The 24,158-nt window shown below is 41.2% G+C and overlaps 1 protein-coding gene across 5 annotated transcripts in view; it reads right to left on the reverse strand.

Annotated features, from left to right (window-relative positions):
• The window catches only part of LOC147750644 (uncharacterized), a 176,597-nt gene that overhangs the window by 86,146 nt on the left and 66,293 nt on the right, over positions 1-24,158 (reverse strand). For all 5 annotated transcript variants that reach the window (XM_086967255.1, XM_086967252.1, XM_086967251.1 and 2 more), the window contains exon 5: positions 2,229-2,374. In XM_086967255.1, the coding sequence (XP_086823381.1) occupies positions 2,229-2,374 (146 nt within the window). The remainder of the gene's footprint in view (positions 1-2,228; positions 2,375-24,158) is intronic.

The raw sequence follows: 24,158 nt of genomic DNA on the forward strand, positions 1-24,158 counted from the left end.
AAAAAAAGAAAAATGTGTTAAAGATCGGCCCCCAGGGCCCTCATAATCTTTCCAATACTGAACGTTTACAGTTTACGGTGCGACTAGCTATTGCAATGACCATCAACAAAGCACAAGGACAATCGCTGCAAGTGTGTGGACTAGATTTGGAGAATCTGTGCTTCTCACATGGACAACTGTATGTGGCCAGCTCTTGTGTTGGAAAACCTTCTGATTTATTTGTGTAGGCACCAGACGGAAAAACAAAAAATATCATGTATCCACAAGCACTCGAATAAATAAACAGAATTAAAACAACACTTTAAAATGTTTTCCATATTGAAATGAATAAGTTTCAATAAAAATGATACAATGTAAATTGAATGTTAACATAACATGTTTCCTTAAATTCCCTTTCTTCTGAGATCGCAGCAATGCGCAACGGGTAAGCTAGTCTATATATATAAAAACTAAACTATGTCTGTTTGTCCTTTATGCATTACTACACCATTCATCCGATCGCCATGAAACTTTGGGAAGTTGTTGAGTACACTCCTGCGAAGGTTTCTGTAAAAATTTTATTTTAATAATCGGCCACCCAGGGCCCTCATGATCTTTCGAATACTGAAATAGACAGCAAATTTGCGAGCATCGTCGACACTTATGACCCCCAAACGGAAATCGATTGGTCAATCTACATCAGAAGCACGAAAGAAAAAGGCATTACGAGCTTCAGAAACAGACGCGCAACGGGAAGCAAGATTAGAAGCTGTTTGAATACAAACTGCTCAAGCCCGTAATTCTCAAACGAACGAGCAACGAGAATCAAGATTGGAAGCCGATCGAGTAAGCACTGCTCAAGCCCATTCTTCTCAAACGAACAAGCAACGAGAATCAAGATTGGAAACAGATCGATTACACACTGCTCAAGCCCGCTCGAATGAAACTGGAGAGTAACCAGAATCAAGATTGGAAAACAAGCAATTACGCACTGCTCAAGCCCGCTCGAATGAAACAGGAGAGCAACTAGAATCAACATTGGAAGCCAATCGAGGACACACTGCTCAAGCCACACTTAGAAATGTTTTCAAAAATAAAATGAATAAGTTTCAATAACAATGAAACAATGTAAATTGAATGTTATCATAACGAGTTTGCTTGAATTTCCTTTCTTCTGAGATCGCAGAAACGCGCAACGGGTAAGCTAGTATATATATAATGCCTTGCGGTTACAAATAAATGTGGCTGAATAACACGCTATTTGGAACAAGTGTACAAAAACAGATAACCACACATTGTTACTACAGTGCAAAGCTGTTATTAACACCTTAGGAAATAACTAACTTAAAAAAAACACTGCTTTATTTTGATTTGATTTATTTATTTATATAGCACATGAATCATGCCTCACAGGTTCCATTCTACAATCACTTTGTAGAAAACAACAACTAGGGACCTACTCATAAGGCCTAGCTATCAGCAATTTACAGTTGTATGTTAACCATTGTTAACAAAAATATTTTCTGACATAACTAAATACCTTACATAAAAATACTGTTCTATAGGGTCACAATGTTCTTTTATTAACTTTAATGGGACAATATTTTTGTAATTGATATTTAGGGCACAATATTTTTGTCTGATAATATTAAGATGCTGACATTTTTGTTCCATACAGAATTTACCTTACTGTAGCGATTACTCCACTTGTTGTCTGATTGTGGTTAAAATGTATGCCTATAACTAACTACGGCATATGAAAAAACATCTGCTGAGTGCAATGTGCTTTTTATTACCATTCTTGAGGAAAAGAAATAGGAGCACAACCTACTTGAATCTTCCTCTCTTGGGAATCACTGTGCCGCCCCACAGTTAACAATGGCAATAAATACCACACACACAAAGAGATTACATTTAAAAATAGTTAGTGCGCCTGTCTGATTTTAGTTTTTGCTCTATGAGAAATGTTCATATAACTTCAAATTAATGTATATTTTGAGCTTCAAGCAAGGGTCATTTGTGATGGCACTAAATATCACTTGTCAGTCATCCTCCGTTTTTACCTGCTCTACAGTTTTTGACACAGTTATAGAATTGTGATGGAAAAAAGCTGTGAAATTTGAAAAAGTCTAAGACATGGTCATTTGTAGTTGTTGCAACAAACAGGTCGGGTGGGATTAGCGTTCTTTGTAATCCGTCAGTATTATTTCCTTAAAAATGAATTCAAATTGTTTCAGGAAGCAACTTACCTCCTTCTGGCTCAACACCATACACTTTTGTTGAAGGGGATGAACGTTTAACAACAGATGCTATACCAGAAAGCAATCCACCTCCACCGCAGCAAACCACAATTATATCTGGGTTTGGAACCTCCTCCAATACTTCAAACGCTACGCTGAAGGAAAACAAACAATTTACTACTTGATGTTATAGATTTCACAATGGTGGATTCAGTTTGTAGAAAAATACTTTGGGAGGTTTGAACAATGCCAACTAAACAAATGTCACACATGGAACATAGGTGAGATTGTAATTGACCATATACAGTGCTTAATTTGTAAAAGAAAAAAGAAATAATAATAAGTGCCAGAGCCAAAGGTATTTCACGAGAGACCACTGAGGCTTGTACACCATACCAGCGCTACCAAGTCCCAGTGCCTCAGTTACTTTTTAACCGTGACAATTTAAATTATTCTATGTCACTAAAATTTTAAAAATAGTATGGACGAGGTATTATTATTTTCATATAATCTGAATTTTAAATCACTCTGTCAATGTACTTTAAAAAAAAATATATGTGTTAAGAAGCAAGTGCCGGTGTTGAGAACCGACAGTGGAACAAATTAAGAACTGGCCTCATTCCGCCCACCCTGGTTGAGGAACCTGCATGTATTATGGACAGAAACTAATTTAATTGAGTAACCATCTATTTATGTATATAGTTCTAATTTTAAAGGTCACCTCCTTTGCACATCATGATCAGGTATACACTGTTGCAATTACTAAGACTAAGGATCTAGTCTTCTCCGCTCCGACCCTATTGGGGGAAAAAAGAGTTATTTTACAGAGCAAGGCGAATTTGACACTTTTTCCAGTGGCCACTGTACTGATCTGTTTACAGAAGAATATGTCTGAGTCACCACGCCCAAGCAGTACTATATATGGGTGAGCAACCTTTTTGAACAAACCTAGACCCAGGTAATTGGTGCTCATCCCAAACCGTTATGCCATGCTTGGTTTTCAATCTTATTTGTTGTGGTTCTTGATGGAACTACATCTGGTGCCCACATGTGCGTTTCAAGCTTGCAGGCATTCATTTCTTCACTTAATATTTCTGCATTCACTCCTAATTTGCTTTTCGTAGGGTCATTTTTAGGTCTCGCCTAGGCAGCACATGTGCTGTCTCTTCAAGACATGATATATCTACTCTGTGGACTATGAGCATGCTTATTGTTTTTCATTTGTTCGCTTGTGTGCAGTTCTGAAAATGTTGTTTTTCAGTGGTTGTATTTGTCCCTCCTTTTGGGGTTTGGATCTTTCCTATGGCAACTGGACTATCATATTTACTTGTTCCCTCCTGATTATGTATGTTAGATGCAGCACACTATTTTTTTATTTCTTTCCGCTATTGTTTTCATAATGGGGGGTTAGAGCTTTTCGAGCAAAATGCGTTCAGCTGACAGCTTTCACAGTCTCCAACTGGAAAGTTACGTGTGTAAACAAAGTTTGTTTAATTATATGCTTTTTTAACCCACGCAGCTTTTGTTTTAGCAGCTCTGTGCCCGATTCACGGACGCCATGCTTCAGATTTCATATGCATTATGTTTTTTTAGAGGAGGTAGCTGTTGTGATTTTGGAGGCAGAGCAGTTAGTGTGTTTAAACAAACCTAGATACATTATATGTTTTTCGAGCCCAAATGCCATTTGGTTTATCAGCTTGGCACCCGCTTCACAGATGCTGCAGTAATAGTTTGATATGTTAAAAAATGTTTTTTAGAGTAGGTGTGTTTTTTGAGAAAGCGTGTGCGAGGTTTAAGGTGGGCTGGGGGGTGCTGTATGGAGAATGGCTGGATTGTTGTTCCTATGTTTACATTCTTTGGGCTTGGGCGATAGTGTTTGTGCTGTTATTCTTGTGGATCACACTATAAGGAGTTCATTTTATGTTGTCAAGAGAACAGCTGGATGATTATTAATTTGTAATTAATATCTGTGCTTGGGCATTAAGAGTTGCGTGGTTACCATCTTTGACCATGATATAAGGCGTTCCATTATATGGAAAAGAATGTTGCGCGGCAGGCGGGTGCAGCAACCATTTGCATGTTCTTAGTGAGGCTCCCAAGTTGGTTCACTCCTTCCTTGTCTTGGTCGTAATGCATAACCTGTGGGACTTATTTTATTTTTTTTGCTCTGACATGTTGCCATAGCACCTTTAAAAATTGACCTTTTAAGGACCTTATTGAATTGTAAACTAACATCCAATTTTAGATTGCTATGGATGATTGGCGTTGGTTTAATTGCGGTTCCTACGTTACAGTGCCGGAAATGCAGCGGAATACATTTTTTTTATAGGGCATCTCCTTAAGGCTATGGGCAGATAATGAAGCTCGACAGTTTGTGACAGCCTTGTTTCAAAGGCTCTGACCTCCGCAGGAAGCAGGCCAGGCTCACTCTCCCCCCTCCTTCCGGACCCCAAAGACAGACCCAGCTGCAGCATGAGTGTCGAGGCCTATAGACCCAGCTCTCAGACCCTCTCCTTTTTGGACATTGAGGAAGCCAAGCTGCTGGGCGCTGCCACCAAGGGCTCCAAGTTCGAGATCACCAACTTCAACTTACCCAGCCAGACTTAGACTCTGAGGCAGATCCAGAAACTGTGCAGTCCATTTTGGCTACTCTCCCAGTTCGGAACTGCTTTTCTTTCCTCTTGCATTTTTTTTCTTCCTCCTGCTGGCTCTGCTGTGATTGGGGTTGGAGGATCTGCTCCTAACGGCTCGAAAATGGACGCTGAGCCGCTCCACCTCCTGCGAGGGTCATTCTGTGCCAAGCTTCCATTCAGTTCAAAGAGGTCTATCAGACTCCCACAGAGGAGGGCATCCAGGGCGGTGGCCTCTACCCCAGGCTCTGCCACATGATCTAAGCAGCCCCGATGAGTGGCACAAGCCTCCACTTCCCTGCACCTAGCACTGGCGCTCTGATCCAACCGCCCTCATGCAGCAAGGACTGTACCAAGTGTACACGTGATTTTTCGCCCCTCAGGGTTACACCATAACGCCTTCTAGCAGACAAAAACAGCTATAATGTGACTTTAACCGAGTATAATGTGATGTGTAAGTACCCTCTGGGACAGCATCACTGGGAGGGGTCTGAGAACTATACATGGTCAACTAATATTGATGAGCTAAAAGGTGTACATCACCAAATTCCCTTTTGTCTCTGGGTCCTAAAAGTGCTGTGCGTGGTGTCCAGGGATGTTTGCTGTCTCGTATGATAGCGCAGGTGCTTGCCTGAAACACCTTGTGGGAATTGTTATAATAAGGAAGAGGACGCGACTCCTTTACCATCTTCAGACCCCTCCTTTTCTTATGGTCTGCATATGAATCAAGACTCGATTTGTATTTGATCCCTCCTGCTCTGCCAGGGCTGGGTTTTCTAAAGGTGTATGCTGGCTCCACAGTATATTGCACAGGTTTTGGAGGCATGCTGTTGGGAAGCCTTGTCAACATTTTGTCCAGTCCAATAGGTCTCTGGTATTTTCACTACTCTTTGGGGGTTCCTCTACCAGTAGGTATTAGAGTGCAGATATCCGCCCTCAATACCTTTTCCACCTCTCCGGATCTAAACACATGGCTAGGATGAACTGATACCTTACTAAGCAGGTTTATGTGTCCTACCTGTTATCTAAGTGTACTCTTGCACTCCTCTTCTGTGTTGTCCTGCTGCCTGCTCAAGCACTCTTTCATGATAGTGTTTCAGGGGCCCCTTATGCTTTGGGATAAGGGTGGGCGTTTTTAAATATAACAAAAAACATATAATAAATATAGCTGCCTTCGTCCCTCCTGATCTCTCCAGAGGCTGCCTGCTGCGCTCTTCTTCGTCCTTCCTGATCTCTCCAGAGGCTGCCTGCTGCTCTCTTCTTTGTGCCTCTTAAATTTCTCCCCACCCCCCTTCAAAAATGCTTTCTAATAGCATCCACGACCCTCCCTAGCCAGTCTTTAATGACAACCTAGAGCCCACCAAATCTGTCTTTAATGCTTCAATGGTCCCTCCTGGATCCTCTTCAATACCTCACTGGACCCTTCCTAATCAATCTTTAATGCTTGTCTGGTCCCTTCCAAGACCCTCTTTAATACCGCCTTGATCCCTACCAAACCCCTCTAGTATTTCAATTTGTTCTATTTAAAGCCTCTTTAGTTCATCCACGACCTATATTATTATTGTTAATAAATAATATTATTGTTTACATATTTTTTAATATTGACTATAAATATATTTCCATAAATAATAATGCTTAGAACTAATATTAATAATTATAATTATTAACCGTTCTAATTAGCAGTAACAATAATAGGGCATGCTAAACAATTGTGAATGGAGTACTTACAGTGCTGTTGCAAAGGGCGCTACATGAAGTGAAAGCACCTGATGTCTAGTGTGTGTGTTCAGGACAAGGACATCTTAAGGATTTTGGGGGCACTGGGTTAAACGTATTTTAGGGGCTCCTGTTCGAGCCAGCTTTTATTGTGTAATCCAATTTCAGCTCTTGCAATGCCTTCTTTGCCCAGGTCACTGAATGCACCTGCGCACTCGTCCAAATTCTAAATGTGTTTACATCTAATATTCAGGGATAGTGACAATATTGTAACACAGCAGCAGCTCACTAATATCACAGCAAATAATCTCTGTGATACCCTCCCATTTCTCATAAGACAATTTTTTTATGGATGTAGCATAAAACATAAACACAACTTTTCTCTGTAAAATGTATGTAGTAGACTCTCACACAGCACCCACATTAAAAATAAATGAAAGGAAAACGGTATTTAAAACAGTCTGTTTAAGAATGATTTAAGGTCATCCTAGAAAGAGACTATAGAACAGGGTTGGCTTTATCAAGGGACCTCCTGAAAGCCTAGGGGCCCCGGGCCACAGCCCACTTTGCCCATGCCTTATAATGTCTCTGGTTCAGAAACTTGTGGTCAGGCCAGTCCCCGGACCCCAACCAGAGGCAACAAATCTAAACTAGGCAGCAGATTGTTAAGGGAAAAGCTGTAAAAGAGACGAAAAACTTCCCATGCTTCTCTATACATTGAAAGGTGATTAAATAACTCTGAACTGCCATCAATACACGAGAAATAATAGTAAAAAGTGGCTTTGTTCTTACTCATACAGAAAGAAAATGATAGTGCAGACATTAGACTTCGACACAACAAGCCGTATTCCATTAATGCGATCTACTAATGTATCACTGCGGCTTCTTTCTGGCTTATGATCTTGTGTTTTGTCAATGCTGCTACACCCAGGATAATGTGCTGCATGGCTAAACAAGTATAAGTCTTATCAATAAGGTATGCATTTCCTAAGGATACAGGAAGAGAGTTTAAAGGATCGGTCAGTATATATATCCAAAGGTTGGAGCCAGAGTCTCCTCCTTTTGGAACTAAGGCTGGTAGAGAGAGGGTAGGTTGTCCAGCTATCGAGCCGCGTCAAAACCAACGCTGTAATTTAGCACTTCCTCTGCCAGTACTTGAAGTAGTTGGTTACCAACCTTAGATGTGTCGGAATCGCCATAAGATACTCCACATTTAGGTTATTCTGGTGCTTGGTTTACCCCTTACACTAATTAGGACTACAACCACTGTGTAGATAGACGTTTTATTTCTGGTCCTGATGAATTGCTAACTGATCAATTTTGTGACATACGAAGCAAGAAACATGTTGACCTTTTTGGACTAGCAACCACTGAACATCATGTCTGTAGTTTGCTATCTCTAGTTTTAACGAGATAAATGGAACCCACCAATTTTTTTTTAAGTACTACTTAGTCTTCTTTAACATTTTTCCTTACACACTATACACTCATCTGCACTCCAATGCCCTACACCCACACTTCACATAAAGTCTTGGGAACAAAAGATCTCTGATAAAGGGCCCCTTGAAGGGTGCCCGTCGGGCATTGCAGTGCCTGCCTAACAAGAAGCAAGCCCTATGATGAAGCATGACACCTTGCTGGGTGTGTGAGTTCCCTAGTTAGAAAAGGAGACTCAGCTCCAGCCTTTGGATATTTATATACCGACCGATCCTCTAAATCTCTCTTCCTGTATCCTTAGGAACTGTATATCTTATTGATAGAATTGATATATTCTAGGCCGCTTACTGTCCTAGTATGCTTCAAACAATTGATAGTCAGCCCACCCCTGACAAAACTACTGGCTGACCCAGAAATCCTGACCAACTACAGGCCCATGTCAAACTGCCTATACACAGAAGATTAGTATGAGCCATTAATGTTCAACTCGCCTGGTCTGTTACGGTATCTCTCTGGAATCACACTTGACCAATCTTGTTCTCAGCGTGGAGATGTGTATGTATGCTTTTTAAGCATAATGCATGCCTTGCCTAAGAAAAGAAGTCATCAGATTATGCAGTAAGTTTGTTACTACAGAAAAATGAATAGTTTCCCATGACTTCTATGTTTCCATTCTCAACATGACGCATATGCTCACTATGGGCTTCAGGTCATATTTTATTTTGGATCAGATAATGTTGGATAAAAGATCTTCAGTCTGACCTATCAGCATGGCAACTTGGCATGCAGTGCTAGAGAGAGGCTTTCCTGCCATGCTGTTATGTCTTGTAACAATATATATATGTTTTTTTAAAACATATTTTTATTGAACATATGCGTCAGACAATGAGCCACACAATACATACACAGGATGCAGTGCCATATATATCAGTTGCCAGAGTTCCATGTTTCCCAAACCCCAGCAGCATATCATTGTACTCAACTGAATCCAGAGGGTTGTTTACTTCCTCATCTCCCTATCTTAACCCTGGTTTGTCCATCTTGCCTACTATCTCTAGCTCATGTATTTCATCCAGGCCCCCCATATGTAACAATATTTTATTATCAGTGCAGAATTATAGATACAAGGGAGTTATCTCCCAACATTATTCTCATTCAACGATAGAGAATCTCAATGAAATCTTTCTTTAATAAGAACAATGGCATCCTTTATTCAGCCCTACCAGACAACTCCATAAAGCTTTCTTCTCACCAAATTCTACTAATCAATCACATTCTGGCTCCCTTTATTTCATAGGTTTTATAAAGCTGCATCAATGCTAGTGCGCTCTTCCTTATCTTCCCCCAGGTCACTTGACACTTCATGTGGGAATCAAAGGAATACATTCAGGGGACTTAAGTGAGGTGTCAAAGGTAAATTTGGAAGACACACTGACATGTTTTCTAATGATGGTTTCCAAATTGCGCCAGATTTCAAGTGTTCTCGTTTAGCATTATCATTCTGGTGTTCCATATCTAATATTTACCACAGTCTAGCATGTAGGCACAGGTGGACTCCTACTCTACCAACTACTTGTAATGGCCATTTTTTCTGTGCCCAAACACTGGCAAATTAAAGAGTGATTCGAGTGTAACACAATTGCATTTTCGTGCGGTCTTAGTGTCATCTGTGACAGGATAACCCTCAATTTCTCTAATCGCATGTAATATCCCACCATATCCATACAGAATGTTTCCCCTGATTAGAACCTCTCCAGCAGCTAGTGCTTGCATTTGGAAACATGGTGGATTTTAACAAGGGTATAGTACCAATGATATATAAATTTATTGTGCACCGCTTTGTTTCGTATGCACACAGAACTCCCACGTCAATCCTCCATAAGATCTCCCACTCCTTTTCAGTAATTTTCCTGTCCCACACAGTGCTATTCAGTCTTTCACAACCTCTGACAAAAGGGATTAGAGCTAAAAAGAATCTTATAAAATTTAGAATGAATGCCCTTAGAAGAGGTAAGAGTTGTTGAAGAGATCCTCAAAAGCAGTTTTTCCTCTCTTGATTGCCTCTTTTATTGTATCAGATGTACCACATAGAGGCACAATGTAGGCATTCAGAATCACATAGTCTAAATTCAAGTTTTCTTTTTGTGAAGGATTCAACAGGTCCCTTTCTGAACATGTCTGATATGAACATACAGCCACTCTCCCTCCACTTACCTTAAATCCAGGGGTAAAGCTTGGGTTGGATCGAATTGGAGTGTTAGACTTGGCATCCTTGGCGTAGTTTCCTCAGACTTTTTGCCTCTACCTCCTGTATTTTGTATGCTGTGCTGGATTTCCTTTTTGCTGGCTTAGATGCTTTGGGCACTTTGCCACTTGCCAAAGTGCAAGTGCTCTGTGTATAAATTACTATTGTGATTGGTTATCCATGATTGGCATATTTTTTTTACTGATAAGCGCCTAATAAAGTACACGGATTGTACCAGGGCCTGTAAATCAAATGCTACTAGTGGGCCTGCAGCACTGGGTGTGCCACTCGCATAAGTAGCCCAAAAAAGGTATCTCAGACCTGCCACAGCAGTGTCTGCGTGCTGTTTTACACTGCCATGCCAACCTGGCAAGTACACACACTTGCCCGGCCCTACCCTTCCCTTTTGTTACATGTAAAGCACCGCTCAGGTAGGTCCAAGGTACCCCCATTGGAAGGGTGCAGTGTATGTGATAGGTAGGACATGTGCTGGTGTGTGTGACACGTTCCAATAGTGAAATATTGTCAATTTCATTTTTTTACTATTAAAAGGCTATCTGCTCTGTAGGCTAACATGGGAGATGCTTTGTTACATCTTACAAGTATAACTTCCCATTGTGAAAGATAGAGAAATAAAGTTTAGGCACTCAGAATTGAATAACACAGCTGTTAGCAAAGGTGGTTTTCAAATTGTGTGTTTGAATAAGCCACTTTTAGAAAGCAGGCATTTTCTTGTCTAACTATTCTGTGTGCCTCTGCTTGTTTGTGGATTGAATGTCTGGAGTGACAAGGACTGGGGATGTGCATTTACTGTAGGCAGACACTGGGGGGTTGAGGTGTGCCTGGCCCTTCCGGGATGACACAGCGCTGATCTGAATAGACCTAGGCTGCATTTAGAGTAGGCTGAAGAGTTGTCTTTGCACCTGAATAGTGCCTGTCTCCCTTGAACAATGCTTTCTCCAACCCCTGTGTTCATAGTGCACCATTGAGGACAGAACTGATTTGGACTGGGCTCAGAAACACTGGCACAAAGAAGAACAAAGACAAAATGGGGTATAAGTAGTGGACCTTAAATCCCATAACATCAGATCACTTCTGGACTTAAGAGGAACCTTTGCCAAGGAGAAGAACTGGAGAGCTGTGAGGAGGAGTACTGCCTCTTCGCTGTGTGCTGTGTGGGGTTGGCCTGTAGTTGCTGCTTCTGCCAAGGAAAGGACCAAGACTGGAACTGTGCTGAGAAACTTGCTTGAAGAAGAATCTCCAAGGGCTTTTGTATGCTGACCTCTTGTTCTGAAGTCTTAGGGACACAAAGACTTCACCCCCAGCTCCCCTGAACCTTCATTGCTAGGAGCTTTGACCTGCCAGGAGGTGCCTATTCCTGTGTTGGGCCTCTGGAGGTTGGCCCTGCTGTTGAGAGCTAGAAGAACCTAAAAGGAGTAAGAAAAGCAATCTCCAACAGCATTTTCGTGCGGTCTTAGTGTCATCTGTGACAGGATAACCCTCAATTTCTCTAATCGCATGTAATATCCCACCATATCCATACAGAATGTTTCCCCTGATTAGAACCTCTCCAGCAGCTAGTGCTTGCATTTGGAAACATGGTGGATTTTAACAAGGGTATAGTACCAATGATATATAAATTTATTGTGCACCGCTTTGTTTCGTATGCACACAGAACTCCCACGTCAATCCTCCATAAGATCTCCCACTCCTTGTCAGTAATTTTCCTGTCCCACACAGTGCTATTCAGTCTTTCACAACCTCTGACAAAAGGGATTAGAGCTAAAAAGAATCTTATAAAATTTAGAATGAATGCCCTTAGAAGAGGTAAGAGTTGTTGAAGAGATCCTCAAAAGCAGTTTTTCCTCTCTTGATTGCCTCTTTTATTGTATCAGATGTACCACATAGAGGCACAATGTAGGCATTCAGATTCACATAGTCTAAATTCAAGTTTACTTTTTGTGAAGGATTCAACAGGTCCCTTTCTGAACATGTCTGATATGAACATACAGCCACTCTCCCTCCACTTACCTTAAATCCAGGGGTAAAGCTTGGGTTGGATCGAATTGGAGTGTTAGACTTGGCATCCTTGGCGTAGTTTCCTCAGACTTTTTGCCTCTACCTCCTGTATTTTGTATGCTGTGCTGGATTTCCTTTTTGCTGGCTTAGATGCTTTGGGCACTTTGCCACTTGCCAAAGTGCAAGTGCTCTGTGTATAAATTACTATTGTGATTGGTTATCCATGATTGGCATATTTTTTTTACTGATAAGCGCCTAATAAAGTACACGGATTGTACCAGGGCCTGTAAATCAAATGCTACTAGTGGGCCTGCAGCACTGGGTGTGCCACTCGCATAAGTAGCCCAAAAAAGGTATCTCAGACCTGCCACAGCAGTGTCTGCGTGCTGTTTTACACTGCCATGCCAACCTGGCAAGTACACACACTTGCCCGGCCCTACCCTTCCCTTTTGTTACATGTAAAGCACCGCTCAGGTAGGTCCAAGGTACCCCCATTGGAAGGGTGCAGTGTATGTGATAGGTAGGACATGTGCTGGTGTGTGTGACACGTTCCAATAGTGAAATATTGTCAATTTCATTTTTTTACTATTGAAAGGCTATCTGCTCTGTAGGCTAACATGGGAGATGCTTTGTTACATCTTACAAGTATAACTTCCCATTGTGAAAGATAGAGAAATAAAGTTTAGGCACTCAGAATTGAATAACACAGCTGTTAGCAAAGGTGGTTTTCAAATTGTGTGTTTGAATAAGCCACTTTTAGAAAGCAGGCATTTTCTTGTCTAACTATTCTGTGTGCCTCTGCTTGTTTGTGGATTGAATGTCTGGAGTGACAAGGACTGGGGATGTGCATTTACTGTAGGCAGACACTGGGGGGTTGAGGTGTGCCTGGCCCTTCCGGGATGACACAGCGCTGATCTGAATAGACCTAGGCTGCATTTAGAGTAGGCTGAAGAGTTGTCTTTGCACCTGAATAGTGCCTGTCTCCCTTGAACAATGCTTTCTCCAACCCCTGTGTTCATAGTGCACCATTGAGGACAGAACTGATTTGGACTGGGCTCAGAAACACTGGCACAAAGAAGAACAAAGACAAAATGGGGTATAAGTAGTGGACCTTAAATCCCATAACATCAGATCACTTCTGGACTTAAGAGGAACCTTTGCCAAGGAGAAGAACTGGAGAGCTGTGAGGAGGAGTACTGCCTCTTCGCTGTGTGCTGTGTGGGGTTGGCCTGTAGTTGCTGCTTCTGCCAAGGAAAGGACCAAGACTGGAACTGTGCTGAGAAACTTGCTTGAAGAAGAATCTCCAAGGGCTTTTGTATGCTGACCTCTTGTTCTGAAGTCTTAGGGACACAAAGACTTCACCCCCAGCTCCCCTGAACCTTCATTGCTAGGAGCTTTGACCTGCCAGGAGGTGCCTATTCCTGTGTTGGGCCTCTGGAGGTTGGCCCTGCTGTTGAGAGCTAGAAGAACCTAAAAGGAGTAAGAAAAGCAATCTCCAACAGCATTTTCGTGCGGTCTTAGTGTCATCTGTGACAGGATAACCCTCAATTTCTCTAATCGCATGTAATATCCCACCATATCCATACAGAATGTTTCCCCTGATTAGAACCTCTCCAGCAGCTAGTGCTTGCATTTGGAAACATGGTGGATTTTAACAAGGGTATAGTACCAATGATATATAAATTTATTGTGCACCGCTTTGTTTCGTATGCACACAGAACTCCCACGTCAATCCTCCATAAGATCTCCCACTCCTTGTCAGTAATTTTCCTGTCCCACACAGTGCTATTCAGTCTTTCACAACCTCTGACAAAAGGGATTAGAGCTAAAAAGAATCTTATAAAATTTAGAATGAATGCCCTTAGAAGAGGTAAGAGTTGTTGAAGAGATCCTCAAAAGCAGTTTTTCCTCTCTTGATTGCCTCTTTTATTGTATCAGATGTACCACATAGAGGCACAATGTAGGCATTCAGATTCACATAGTCTAAATTCAAGTTTACTTTTTGTGAAGGATTCAACAGGTCCCTTTCTGAACATGTCTGATATGAACATACAGCCACTCTCCCTCCACTTACCTTAAATCCAGGGGTAAAGCTTGGGTTGGATCGAATTGGAGTGTTAGACTTGGCATCCTTGGCGTAGTTTCCTCAGACTTTTTGCCTCTACCTCCTGTATTTTGTATGCTGTGCTGGATTTCCTTTTTGCTGGCTTAGATGCTTTGGGCACTTTGCCACTTGCCAAAGTGCAAGTGCTCTGTGTATAAATTACTATTGTGATTGGTTATCCATGATTGGCATATTTTTTTTACTGATAAGCGCCTAATAAAGTACACGGATTGTGCCAGGGCCTGTAAATCAAATGCTACTAGTGGGCCTGCAGCACTGGGTGTGCCACTCGCATAAGTAGCCCAAAAAAGGTATCTCAGACCTGCCACAGCAGTGTCTGCGTGCTGTTGTACACTGCCATGCCAACCTGGCAAGTACACACACTTGCCCGGCCCTACCCTTCCCTTTTGTTACATGTAAAGCACCGCTCAGGTAGGTCCAAGGTACCCCCATTGGAAAGGTGCAGTGTATGTGATAGGTAGGACATGTGCTGGTGTGTGTGACACGTTCCAATAGTGAAATATTGTCAATTTCATTTTTTTACTATTGAAAGGCTATCTGCTCTGTAGGCTAACATGGGAGATGCTTTGTTACATCTTACAAGTATAACTTCCCATTGTGAAAGATAGAGAAATAAAGTTTAGGCACTCAGAATTGAATAACACAGCTGTTAGCAAAGGTGGTTTTCAAATTGTGTGTTTGAATAAGCCACTTTTAGAAAGCAGGCATTTTCTTGTCTAACTATTCTGTGTGCCTCTGCTTGTTTGTGGATTGAATGTCTGGAGTGACAAGGACTGGGGATGTGCATTTACTGTAGGCAGACACTGGGGGGTTGAGGTGTGCCTGGCCCTTCCGGGATGACACAGCGCTGATCTGAATAGACCTAGGCTGCATTTAGAGTAGGCTGAAGAGTTGTCTTTGCACCTGAATAGGGCCTGTCTCCCTTGAACAATGCTTTCTCCAACCCCTGTGTTCATAGTGCACCATTGAGGACAGAACTGATTTGGACTGGGCTCCGAAACACTGGCACAAAGAAGAACAAAGACAAAATGGGGTATAAGTAGTGGACCTTAAATCCCATAACATCAGATCACTTCTGGACTTAAGAGGAACCTTTGCCAAGGAGAAGAACTGGAGAGCTGTGAGGAGGAGTACTGCCTCTTCGCTGTGTGCTGTGTGGGGTTGGCCTGTAGTTGCTGCTTCTGCCAAGGAAAGGACCAAGACTGGAACTGTGCTGAGAAACTTGCTTGAAGAAGAATCTCCAAGGGCTTTTGTATGCTGACCTCTTGTTCTGAAGTCTTAGGGACACAAAGACTTCACCCCCAGCTCCCCTGAACCTTCATTGCTAGGAGCTTTGACCTGCCAGGAGGTGCCTATTCCTGTTTTGGGCCTCTGGAGGTTGGCCCTGCTGTTGAGAGCTAGAAGAACCTAAAAGGAGTAAGAAAAGCAATCTCCAACACCACCGTGACCTGCACTGAGGCAAGAGGCACCACTCGGAAAGGACACAACGCACCGCCCGGCCTGCATCGCAGCTCCGACACCTGCTGTTATCGGCCTTCCCGACCCCAGCGCTAGCACCAACTCCGTCACTGCCAGCACCTGCATCCAGTTATTGCAGCACCGATAACCATGGAGGGTGACTCCACAAACTCACCAACTTTGCATCACCGGACCCGACACCTCACCACCGACGCAACCGACTTCCCCAGTCCTGGATTGGGGGTCCGTGTGACTCCGTGCCCGATGCCGTGCACCTCCTGGTCAGTGCCGTTCTTTCAATTTATGGCTGTCACGACGTCGTAATAGCCCAGGTGGAGCCATTTGTTTAACCACAAACTTTATTTTGGAAATAGCAGTTTTTAAATGCTTTTTTACTACATGTATGTTGGATTTTTGATCTTGTTGAGTTTAAATAAAGATACTTTATTTTTCTAAACTGTTGTGGTATCCATCTGTGGTGTTTTTACTGTATTACTGTGCGTTTTGAGTACAAATACTTTACACATTGCCTTTGAAATAAGCATGTCTGCTCGTACGAAGCTACCAAGGCGGTGAGCAGGGGCATCAAGAGTGTGTATCCCCCTTTCCCTGACTAGAAGCAAGGGCCCATACTTGAACAAAGGTGCATACCTCTGGCAATTAGAGACCCCATGATCTAACATGGAGAATACAGAGAAGAGAAAGATGTGAGTTCCCTTTTCTAGTGTGCATGCTTGGTAGGCATTAGGGAGCAAAAGGACCTCCCTATTATTGCTATTTATGGTAGCATGTGTTGAAATCTGGCAACACAACTCCTCCCTGCCACTTCTCAAATCACAAAAGATTTGCTGGGGCTCTAGGCTTAGAGCCCTTCCATATGAAGTGTGAGGCACCTTGTTGGAGAATACCTCGGAGATGGGCATCTACCTTAACCAGCAATGCTTGAAGGAAACATAAACCACTAAGAAGCACATTCATGTTTTATGAAGTCTCTCCTATCCAGCCATAAAACAAATAAAGATGACAATCTTCAAAGACCTCTTTGAATTTCAGCAAAGAGAGGGGGCTAGTGAACTCTCATAAGATCAGCTACCTTTGGCGTGATTTATTCCTAGTGCATTAAATGTGAATGGAAACACAATGGAAATTATATTGTTCCTTTAGGCAGGACGCAGTTTCCTCGGGCAGGGTAAGGTTCATAGTTCAGATTTTCCATGATCATTTTGTATCCTGGCAAGACCTAGAACAAATAAAGCTGACTAATCCGAGCCAGAAGGGATCAGTTAGATTCAATAGAGTATTATCAGCAAACAATGTTAGTTTGAAGGTATCTGGTTGTAAGATACACCCTATATAATTCGGTACTGTTATATATGGCAAGCCTATGGCTCAATGCTCTAAAAAAATAAGAATGGGGACAAGGGGAAGCCCAATCTCATTCTCCTTTGTGGTTTTATCAGGCCCAATATTAGGCTAATCAGGAGGTTTCTATTCAATAGTTGGCTATCACCATTTTAAGTAAGGTAGGCTTCACACTCATTCTTTCAGGTACCTGTGCTAAGAATGTCCAGTTCACCCAGTCAAACGTCTTCACTGCCTTTAAGGACACCAAAATAGATTGTATCGTCTTTTATTTTTTATTATTTGACCAGGTGAACACCCAGCCTCATGATGTCACATGCCTATTCTTAAGGAGAAAACAGTCTGGGTTAATTACTTCTACATGAGGTGTTCATGCCCAGTTATAAAGACTTTTGATATATCTATAAATAGAGTTCAATTAATTTAGGAATTACCTGGGTGGAAAAAGTCTTTCCCAAGGAGCCATCTTGTTCACTGACTTTATTGGTGTTAGGGGCATGAGCACTCAAAATACCTCCTTTTAGTTATAAGTGTGTCTAAGTCCTGCCTGCCCACAGGAAACTGTAGGCAAGTGCCCTTGACAGATGTATGACTTGTGATCTTCAATTTCATATGCCATCTTTCTTAAACTGTGTGAGTTTTTTTTATGCCAGTTTCACACCCTTGCTGGTAATTAGTTCCTGAACATAGACCCTCTCCATATTCTCTCCCAGTTGCCGGCCCAGGTGTGTACCTACTTTGTTACCTACCCCATAAGATTGTCTGGGAGGGCTAGGTTTATTTTTTTTGTAAATATGATTTTCAATTGGCCCTTGGTTATTACTATCTTTTTTAGGGGATACGTGGATGGAAAAAGTCGCCCTTTATTGACATTAAAATACTCCTTAATAAGAGGCCTCAATTTCTCTCTAATATATTGGCTCCAGCAGAAGAATAGGGTTTAAGCACGGTCTTCCTCTACTTGCTGACTTAAGGCTCATGTTTAAGTTAACCACTTTTGGTGCATGGGTGGACAGTGAGATTATTCTAGTCCTTGCCAAATTGGCTAAAGGCAACAAAGCCTATCTCAGGAAGACAACCAATCCTTGAGAAAGATCTGTTTATTGAGAAAAAAGAAAATATCCTTCATGCTCATAGTGCTGCTGACAAATATCTCTCAGGCCTTCAGAGCATTTTTAAGTTTCTTAGAGAATGCATTAGCTGGGTTTCCCCTGTATTTTATTTATCCAGAATTCTCAAGCAACATTAAGTTGAAATGCCTATTGGGAAGATATCACCGTCTGTAAAATTAGACAGTTTTCACATAAGGTCGAGGAGAAAGGCATTTTGTCCCACATTGGGGGAGTAGATGTTTGCAAGGTGTTCTCACTGAGGCCCCTATCATTTGAAACCTACCATCTTTAGCTTTTTGCTATCCTTATAGGTGAAATGGAAATCTTTATAAATAGAGGTAGGAGCACCGTTACGTTAAGTATTATTGCCTATGCCTTGTTCTCACTAGGAGGCATATTTATAAGCCCCTTGCGCATCCATTGTTTCATTTTTTTGATGCATTTGTGGCACAATCAATGTGGCCAAATTACAAAGTGATACATCTAGGGTGATGTGTCAAGTTGTAAAGCCCTGCTTCACATTATACCTACACAAGGTATATTGTATGCAGGCTAGGCGTTCCCACACAAAAAGCCATGTAGATGGACGCAGTCAAATTTACAACATTTCACTGCGTCACTCTACGCCTTCACTGCATCAAAATCCCTGTGCCTGCTTAGACCAGGCGTAAGGAATGATGCAGGACTTTTTGTATGGGACTTGTTATGTATTACTATGTATTATTTCTATGCATGGTTCTTCACTCTTCATGTGACATGGTCAGTGTTCCACCTCATGATGTCACAGCACTAGTAGAATGTATTCATTCGGTGCTGGAGAGCAGTTAGAGGTTAGATGTAGCTGTTCCTCCTTGTCACTGAAGAGGGTTTAAGTTATGAAATAAACCTGGAATATCATCATATGATTACGGGATTTATTTGCAACAATGGCGTTGAGGGCTTAAACCCTAAGAACCCACGACTTTCAACTTGAAGTATTTTGGAGGATTTTAATTTTTACTCTACATCCATTTCGCTTTGGGAAGATTTTGATCATTCTTCCAAAGAAAATTGTAGAACTATTCAGATTTGGATGCTTGGATGCCATATTTGAAACTTGGTGAGTCTTGCTTCAAGAAAATATTCCTGTCCTCAAAGTACGCATAGGGTCTACATCAGCATTAAACATCACCCTGACTGCATTTTTGAAATGGACTTCACTATCTACATGGAAACGCCTTCTATGTGAGTAATGCAACGTTTTTACTTTTATTAAAAAACTCACTTCGTGGTTACAGTTGCCCAAGATCAATGTTTGATGCATCTTTTGACTGCAAACGGTGTTCCTTACACGAGTCCTTGTAGATGACGTCTTAGTCATTCCAATCCTGGCTTCTTCCGAACTGCAAATTTGTTCCTTCGCTCAACGGAATTTGACTGGATACAGTGTTCTTCCTACGTCAGTTTTGACGTCCGCAAGCTTAGCGTCACAACGTAAGGTCACGTTGCCCTGACCTTACTTGTCACCATTTTGTTTCTGATCTCCAAGGGAACGCACTATCGGCAGCAACATTACAAGAATGTTTAAAGTAGCAATGCACGATTGGCATTTCTGAAAGTATTAAACCCTTCAAGTTCCTTCGGTGATATGCACACCGCATATCAAACAAGGTAAATACTTAACACGCTACTACTTGTAAACTCTTCGGTGATACGCACACCGCGTATCAAGTTATTCTTGACTCTTTTATTAGACACATGTCAGATATTAAATTGGCACTATTTAATTGAACTATTCGGTGGTACTCACACCGCGTATCAATTAGGCAATAGTTCCACACGTTGTAGAACATTTTTAACAATTCATAACACCATTCTTATTGTATTTGATCCATCTGAAGGTTAACAATTCTGTCCTGCATAAGCAAACTTGTTGAATCTTCACTACATTCTCAGGTGGATTTACATTTCGATTCTGTACAAGTGTATTTGTTAAATCTTTGCTACATTTATATAATTGCAATGGCCACAGCTACTATGAACCTACCCTCTCTGCAACCCTTCATGATAAAGGATTGCGAGGTCTCAAGTCAAAGATGGGAAGAGTGGCAAGACTATTTAATTAACTATTTGGATACATTTGAGAGTAAAGAATTTCCTGCTGAAAGGAAAAAGAAAATATTGCTCCATTGCTTAGGACCTGGTGGCTTAAGAGTATATAACCGCATCGAAAAGAAAGCATTACCTGGGATTGAAATCAATGTGTTTACACAAGCAATCGCAGACCTGAATGCATATTTCGCTCCTACAGTTTGCAAAGCTGTCCAAAGGTATAACTTTTACCACAGAAAACAAGAAAGCCATGAGAAAGTTGAAGATTACATTGCTTCCCTTAGGAGATTAGCCTTATCTTGCAAATTTGGCAATATAGAGGAAGAATTAATCCGAGATCAGTTGGTCATGCATTGCAATAATGAGAGTTTACAAGACAAGTTATGGATTAATGGAGACGCCTCCTCACGTGAAATTAGTGCTTTCATTAGTAAAGCTGAACTCATGTCCAGATGCGCAAACACTGTCATAAATAAAAGTAAGTGCAGCAACAGCAAGAATACTGTTAAAGTTATCAAAAACAACACTTCCAGACCCTCTGAAAGGTTTAAAAGACATGACAAACAAAGTGGGAAAGAGAAATCTATAGTAAAACAGAATGAATCTTCTTCAAGTAAAGGTAAGTGTTACCGCTGTGGAAGTATTTCCCATCTAGTCAATGACAAAAGATGTCCAGCTTTAGTACAGAAGTGCGCTTATTGTAAGATGTCTGGTCATTTTGTACGCATGTGTAATAAGTCCAAATCTGTAAAATTTATTGTTGATGAATGTGAGCAAGAAGAACATGATGAGGTTTCTTCAGATAATGATGACAACATTATATGTTGTATTCATGAGAAAGATGAAAATGCTACAGGTAACAAACGTAGGAAAAAACCTGTTTTTCAGGTTAAAGTAGGGGGTGTTCAAGTTTCATTGATGGCAGACTCAGGTTCCCCCTACACAATAATTGACAGAAATGTATGGAGTAACCAATTTTTTCAAGAAATTGGTACTGAGTTAGAAAGTCCTGATATTCACCCAGTACGTTTTACAGGTGAGCCTATTGATTTGCTAGGATTTCATAAATTGCTTTTTGAATTCAAAGGTAGACATGCTGAGTGCAAATTGTACGTCTCAGTCTCTGGCCCTAGTGTCCTTGCATGGTGGGATCAAGGGGAATTGGGGATACTTTTAGATCCCAATGGTGACGACCCTGTATTAAGTGTGCAGTTAGGTGATGAAGACCTAATGAACAGGTTGATTTTGAAGTTCCCCAATGTTTTTTCAGGCGTGATTGGCATGCTCAAAGGTTTCTCACATGAAATAATTTTTTTTTTTTAAATGCTGTCGCTTGCATCCACAAAGTAAGGAACATTCCCCTTGAAATAAAAGAAGAGGTTGTTCTGGAAATTCAAAAGCTAGTGGATAAGGGTATTTTCGAACGTGTAGAGTCATCTGATTGGATCGCCCCCTTGGTCGTAGCACCGAAGGCCAATGGCCTGGTCCGCCTATGTGTGGATTTAAGGGAGCTGAACAAAAACATTTTCATTGATGTTTTCCACTCCCTAATATCTCTGAACTACTTTCTGGAACCAAGCACATGGTTTGGTTTTCCAGTATAGATTTAACCGCTTAAATCAAGTTTCTCTCCATAAGAACAGCAAGCATCTCACTGCTTTCTTAACTCCTATTGGCATGTTTCAGTTTAATCGTGTCCCATTTGGGCTAGCTTCAACTGCAGCAATGTTCCAGAGGATTATGCACCTAATGTAGAACATGATGGAGTTTTGTTCGATGTCATGTGTGTGTTAAACGATAAGGGTTTGACAGCGGAGGCATACAAATGTAAAATTGCTAAAAGGAGTGTCACCTATTTGGATCATGAAATTAGTGCTCATGGAATCCGCCCAAAAACAGACCTCGTTGATGCCATCAAGAACGCTCCCCCGCCACAGAATAAGGATGAAGTCAAATCCTTTTTAAGATTGGCCGAATTCTATTCAAAATTTGTTTACAATTTTGCAAGCAAAATGTTTTGCATCAGACAGTTACTTAAAAAAGGTTCTGTACATAGCTGGTCTTCTGAATGTCAAATGAGTATGGATAACATTAAGAATGATATTTGTTCTGCCCCCGCTCTTCAGGGTTTTGATCCTAAGCTTAAGAGCTTCATAACCACGGATGCCAGTGGGAAAGGGTTAGGGGCAGTCTTAACCCAGTTACAAAACAATGATACCGAATGTGTTATTGCGTGTGCTTCCAGATCTCTTACACCTACTGAAGAGAAATATTCAGTGATTGAAAGAGAAGCCTTAGGATGCGTGTCGGTCCTGAAACATTTTAGGCAATTTATATGGGGTACAAGAGTAACTTTGAGAACAGACCATAAACCTCTTACTAAAGTACTAACGCCCCATGGCTTAAATAATGTCTCACCCAGAATTTGTTGATTTTCGGTACAGTTACTTGATTTTGTGTATGACATAGTTTACTTACCAGGAATTAAAAACAGAGTTGCAGATTTTCTCAGCAGGTGTCCTTTACCTATCCACGAGGATTTAACGTGTGAGTGGGATGACTGGCTAGTAGCCGGTATCTTCAACAATGAGTTCTGAAGCATCAAACACAAAGAATGGATTGACAGTACAGCCAAAGATGAAACTTTAATTACTGTTAAAAAATTTATTTTGAAAGGGTGGCCTGATAAATCAACCCTTTCTAGTGAACAACTACCTTTTTGGGAGGTAAGAAATGAACTTTCCCTCAAGTTGGTGTTCTACTCAGGGGTGGGAAACTAATTCCGCCATATGTTCTTAGACAGAATGTCATTAAGTTGTGTCATGAAGGCCACATGGGCATCGTCAAAACTAAATGTAGAATCAAACAGTCATACTGGTGGCCTGGTGTAGACAAGGATACAGAGAAAGATGTACATGATTGTGTTGAATGTATTAATTCTGACAAAAGCCTAGTGACATTCAGACCCGCATTACATCCCATCATAGTTCCCAATATGCCTTGGGAAAGAATAGGTGTGGATATTTTTGGCCCAGTCAGGACTTGGGATGGAATACCCCAAAAATGTTTTGTAGCTATAGATCATTTTTCTAAATGGCCTGAATATAGAATTGTGACTAAAGCTGATTCTGAAAATTTACTACAATTTTTAGGAGATGTTTTTGCTAGGGAAGGCCTCCCAAAGGATCTTATCTCTGATAATGGAGGACAATTTACTAGTGAACAATGCAAGAAATGTATGAAAGAAAGTGGCATCACCCATAGAACTACCGCGCTATATCATCCCAAAGAAAATGGAAGCGTTGAGCGCTTTCACAGAGTGATCAAAAATATCATTGAGTTAGCTATGAGCAATGATTATGATTGGGAGGATGAGTTAAGAAAGATGGTGAATGCTTACAGAATCACTAAATGTGATTCTACAAATTACTCTCCGTTTGAGCTCATGAGAGGTAGATCTGCTTGTACCAAAGACAACATGGGTTGCTTGAAGTGTACTGAAATCATTTCATGGTCTGTAAATGATGTAAAATATTCTTTGGAGACGAAGCAAAGTTATTTGAGGGAAAAGCACTCCAATCTAAGTCCAATAGTAAAATTAGGTGATACTGTAAAAGTGAAGAAGGGTAGACTTGTTCGTAAAGGAGAAAGCAAATACTCCTCTCCTCTCAAAGTCATTACAATTTTATGCAACTCTGCTCTTTTGAGTGATGGAAAAGTCTGGAATGCAAACAGAATTGCGTT

The sequence above is a fragment of the Lissotriton vulgaris genome, chromosome 1_1, assembly GCF_964263255.1.
Source record: "Lissotriton vulgaris chromosome 1_1, aLisVul1.2, whole genome shotgun sequence".
Lineage (NCBI taxonomy): Eukaryota > Metazoa > Chordata > Amphibia > Caudata > Salamandridae > Lissotriton > Lissotriton vulgaris.